This window comes from Lactuca sativa, chromosome 3 (genome assembly GCF_002870075.4).
Source record: "Lactuca sativa cultivar Salinas chromosome 3, Lsat_Salinas_v11, whole genome shotgun sequence".
NCBI classification, from domain to species: Eukaryota; Viridiplantae; Streptophyta; class Magnoliopsida; order Asterales; family Asteraceae; genus Lactuca; species Lactuca sativa.
This window is the reverse complement of record NC_056625.2, coordinates 51983290-51987594: the sequence shown is the minus strand read 5'-3', so window position 1 is coordinate 51987594 and position 4305 is coordinate 51983290. Positions and strand designations below refer to the sequence as shown.

Here is a 4305-nt window from a genome sequence, read left to right as displayed (position 1 = left end):
CTATATTACTTGCACGACCTCGTATACTTGCGAGTACGCGTTTTCGTCAAGAAGTTTTTGGCGCCATTGCCGGGGACTATTTTTATTTTTAAGTTAGAACATTAGGTAGTTGTTAGACTCTTAAACATCTTGAGGATATTTTACTCTGGCCGATCGAAGATTCAGACCACCTGAATTTGCGCTTGATTGGGAGATTGAAAGAACTTTGAGAGGGTTGAGGAGACTTCGGATTCAAGAAGATATGGGAGATAACGTAAACAATAATGAAAACAGAGGTTTCGAAGGAACAAACCCACCAATTGTCTGTGCAACAATTAATGCTGACAATTTTGAATTCAAACCTGTGATGTTTCAGATGATCAATAACAATGGTCTCTTTGGAGGTATGTCTAGTGATGAGCCCTTGTCCCATCTGCGTTCCTTTAACCAGATGTGCGATAATTTCAAACAAAGAGGCATGACGTCTGATGCATTTAGGCTAAGATTATTTCCGTACACACTACAAGGGAAAGCTAGAGACTGGTTTGAGTCTTTGCCTTCTGATTCCATCACCACTTGGGAGGAATTAAGAGAAAAATTCCTAAAAAGATTTTTCCCACCCACGCGAAATGCAAATCTAAGAAATGCCATCACATCATTCCGACAAATGGATGGTGAATCGTTATGGGAAGTGTGGGAGAGATGGAACAATTTGCTGAGAAAATGTCCGACACATCGACTCCCTGATGATGTGAAACTTGAGACATTTTACCAAGGTTTGGATGCTCAAACACGCATGCTAGTAGATACATCAGCTGGAGGAGCTTTGCTCACAAAGAGCTATGAGGAGAGCGTGGAGATATTGGATAGAATAGCAACCAATAATTTCCAGTGGCCCACAGATAGGGTACATGCAAGTGGTTCGAAAGGAAGTACACCGGCTGAAGTTCATCTTGCAGCTCAAAATGATGCATTAGCAGCCGAGTTAGCCACAACCAAGAGCATGATGAAGAATATGATGTCAAGTAATGGGATGAAAGAGAAGAAGGTTGACTTTTGTGCGGTTTGTCAAGGCGTCCATGATTATAGTGAATGCCCACAGAATCCTGAATATGTATTTTTCATGGGAAGTCAAAATTTCCCACGACAAAACAATCCATACTCTGAAACATACAATCCAGGATGGAGAAATCATCCTAATTTTTCATGGGGTGGACAACAACAACAAATGCATCCTCCGCAAGAGCAGTTTCAGCAAAGGCCTCAAAACCCGCCGGGGTTTTATCAAATGCCAAATCAGCAAGTGAGACCACAAGGAGGTGCATTCCACCAGGCATCAGGAAGTAGTTCAAAACCAGCAACGCCTTCATCAAATCAAGAGATGTCACCTTTCAAGAAAGCAATGATGGAGTTTATGATCTAACAAGATCAAAAGACCGAGGCACGTGAAAAGAATCAAGCAATTGCTATGAGAAATTTGGAAAATCAATTAGGGCAATTAGCACAAGCACTGAACTCACGAGAACCTGGAACGTTGCCAAGTAACACCCAAAATCCAAGTAATGTCAATGATAAGAGGCAATGTAATGCCATCACACTTAGATCGGGAAAGGAGTTAGCTCCAAAGAATCATGACTTACCAGTCACCAATGATGAGCAACACCCGGTAAGTGTTGAGACTCATAAGAAGAAGCAAGAATTGAAAGATGATGAAAAAGAGTATGTCGAGATTGAGGACATAACCGATGAGGAGTACGGGCAGAAGAAACCGAACAACGAAGGTCTAACAAGTTCAAGTCCAAGTGTTGGAAATGAAAAGAAAGCCCAAGAAAAAGATGCTCGAACCGGTGCGACAGTTGCACCAACAACCTTACCTTTCCCACCTAGGAAAAGTAAATCCAACGAAGATGATGGGCAATTTAAGAAGTTTCTAGAGATCCTTTCTCAACTTCATATCAACATCCCTTTTGTTGAAGCCTTAAAACAAATGCCCACATATGCAAAGTTCATGAAGGAAGTTCTTACAAGGAAAAGAGTTTGGAGAGAGTTTGAGACTGTTGCAATGACGAAAAGTTTCACGTCAATAATCAAAAATAGATTACCTGTGAAGAAGGATGATCCAGGTAGTTTCATTCTACCGGTCAAAATTGGAAAATTTGACAAGATTGGTTTGTGTGACCTTGGTGCAAGTATCAATTTAATGCCTTTGTCAATTTTTCAAAAATTAGGACTTGGTGAAGCTAGACCGACCACAGTTTCACTCCAGCTACCAGACCGATCTATGGTATATCCAGAAGGTAAAATAGAGGATATCATTATCAAGGTTGATAATCTTTTCATTCCAGCTGATTTTATCATTTTGGATTATGAAGCTGAAGATGATTGTGGAATAATTTTAGGGAGGCCATTTTTGGCAACTGCTGAAGCTTTAATTGATGTCAAAAAGGGAGAGGTTACATTGAGAGTAAATGACGAGCAAAAGACTTTTAATATGTTTAAGGCTATCAAAAAACCTTCTAATGTGGAAGAATGCTCATTCATACGAGTTACAAATGGATTGGTAGATTTAAAGGAGGCCCACTTGAACAAGGTGACTCGTAACATGGAGGAAAATAGAGAGTCCACAGTTAAAAGTGTAGTGAGTCGGGTTAAGGAGAAGCATGACTTGAATGATAGTGTGATTGAATCATCTTTGCCATCCCTTGAAAAAGTATATGATTTAGAGTTGAAGTGGCCTTCAGAACACTTGGTGAAGGTTAGAAAGAAAAGGATGAAGCACTTGTTGAGGCATTAAGAGTTCAAAATACAAAGTCATGAATTTACCAAAATTCAAAAGTTTGGGGATGAGAAATGGCAAGGCAAGGAGATTTTGAAAAGAGACAACGAGAGAAAGGATTTGGGTGATCAAACAACGAGACAAATACCGTTTTGGAGAATGAAAAGAGGAAGTGATGGTGCTTCATTTGAAGCAGGTTGAAGAGTAATTTGTTTGTTTTATTTTTTATTTTTTATTTTCATTTTCGTTTTTTTTAATTTTTATTATTATTAGTTTTAGTATTATTATTTTTGTTTTATTTTTGCTTTTGTTTTTTTTTCGTTTATTTCAATTATTTTCATTTTTGCATTGTTGCTTATTTCATTTCTTATTATTTTTTTTGTTCTAATAAATTTGTCGAGTGTGCATCCCTTGTTTGCTATGCAGGTAGTTGGTGATGAAGTCAGAGTCGTGGAAAACAAAAAGTTTAAGCTATACTTAGAGATCAGCCGTCACAATATACGTTCTTGGTTTATCATATCATGTGAGACGACATACCATCAGGGAGTATTCTTTTTATTCTATTTTTATTGCTCGGGACGAGCAATGTTTAAAGTTTGGGGATGTGTTTAGTGCTCGTTTTTCGATCTCTAAATGAACTAAAAAAATTATTTTTGTCCCTAGATTTTACAGTTTACATCATTTTTTGAGCTTAAAAAGATAAATTTACGTTAATGAGTGTAATCGACATAATATTTCTCGGTTGGTGTTTTTCTACCCATTTAGTTGGGTTTTTGACCTGTCTTGCATGGGTTCCTCATCTCTTATTCTATAGGACGATGAGAGTTGGGCTTCTTCTTATGAAGTCCAAAATTCTGAAAGAAATTGACGGCTTTCATCACCACTTGTCATCACAAGTGCAACTCGAGTTTCTTGAGTTCCCCTCCTCCTATTCTACAAGTTGGTGGGAGATGGTTGTCTTGCACGAAATCCATAATATAGCACATTGTGCTTTGCATCGGAATCAACAGTATTCATTTTACTTGTTAATGCAAGTGCAACCTGTGTTTCATGGGTTCCCCACCGCCTAGTCGACGGGTCATGGTGGGAGTTTGACTTCCTCTTATGAAGTTCAAAAATCTAAATGAATTAACGGATTTTATCTTGTGAATACAAGATTGCCTAAGCTTCTTAGGCCCCCACCACTTATTCAACGAGTCTTGGTGGGAGTTGGACTCATATTAAAATGTCCAAATGGTTTCAGCAAGGAATTGACGGATTTGAAAGAAGAAAAATTCATCACGAGCAATTAAGGCGAATAAAAGATGTTTGGTAGATTGACCACGTATTAGTATTTTCATCATATCCGGCTCCTCGGGACTCCGATTTAGACGATTCAAGATGTTTCGGAAATTAGACACAATTATCTACAAGTTTGAAGTTTTGAGTTTTTGCTGAATCGGTCGTTTTCCTGCTCATAATCGACGTTGAAGTTGAAGTTAGTTTGCTGGACGAAAATCATAAGCTAAAAGTAATAGTTGAATTAAAGTTGAAAGATCAAGGGCTAAAGT

The 4305-nt window shown here is 38.3% G+C and overlaps 2 protein-coding genes across 2 annotated transcripts; both read left to right on the top strand.

Annotated features, from left to right (window-relative positions):
• The first annotated feature begins 241 nt into the window (after positions 1–241).
• On the top strand, positions 242–1402 carry LOC111914431 (uncharacterized). The gene has a single exon (XM_023910172.2). It carries the CDS (start codon positions 242–244, stop codon positions 1400–1402), a length of 1161 nt encoding a protein of 386 aa, XP_023765940.2.
• A 45-nt stretch (positions 1403–1447) lies between these two features.
• Positions 1448–2773, top strand: LOC128132758 (uncharacterized). Its single transcript, XM_052769693.1, has one exon. The coding sequence runs from the start codon at positions 1448–1450 to the stop codon at positions 2771–2773; it is 1326 nt and encodes a 441-aa protein (XP_052625653.1).
• The last annotated feature ends 1532 nt before the right edge of the window (positions 2774–4305 follow it).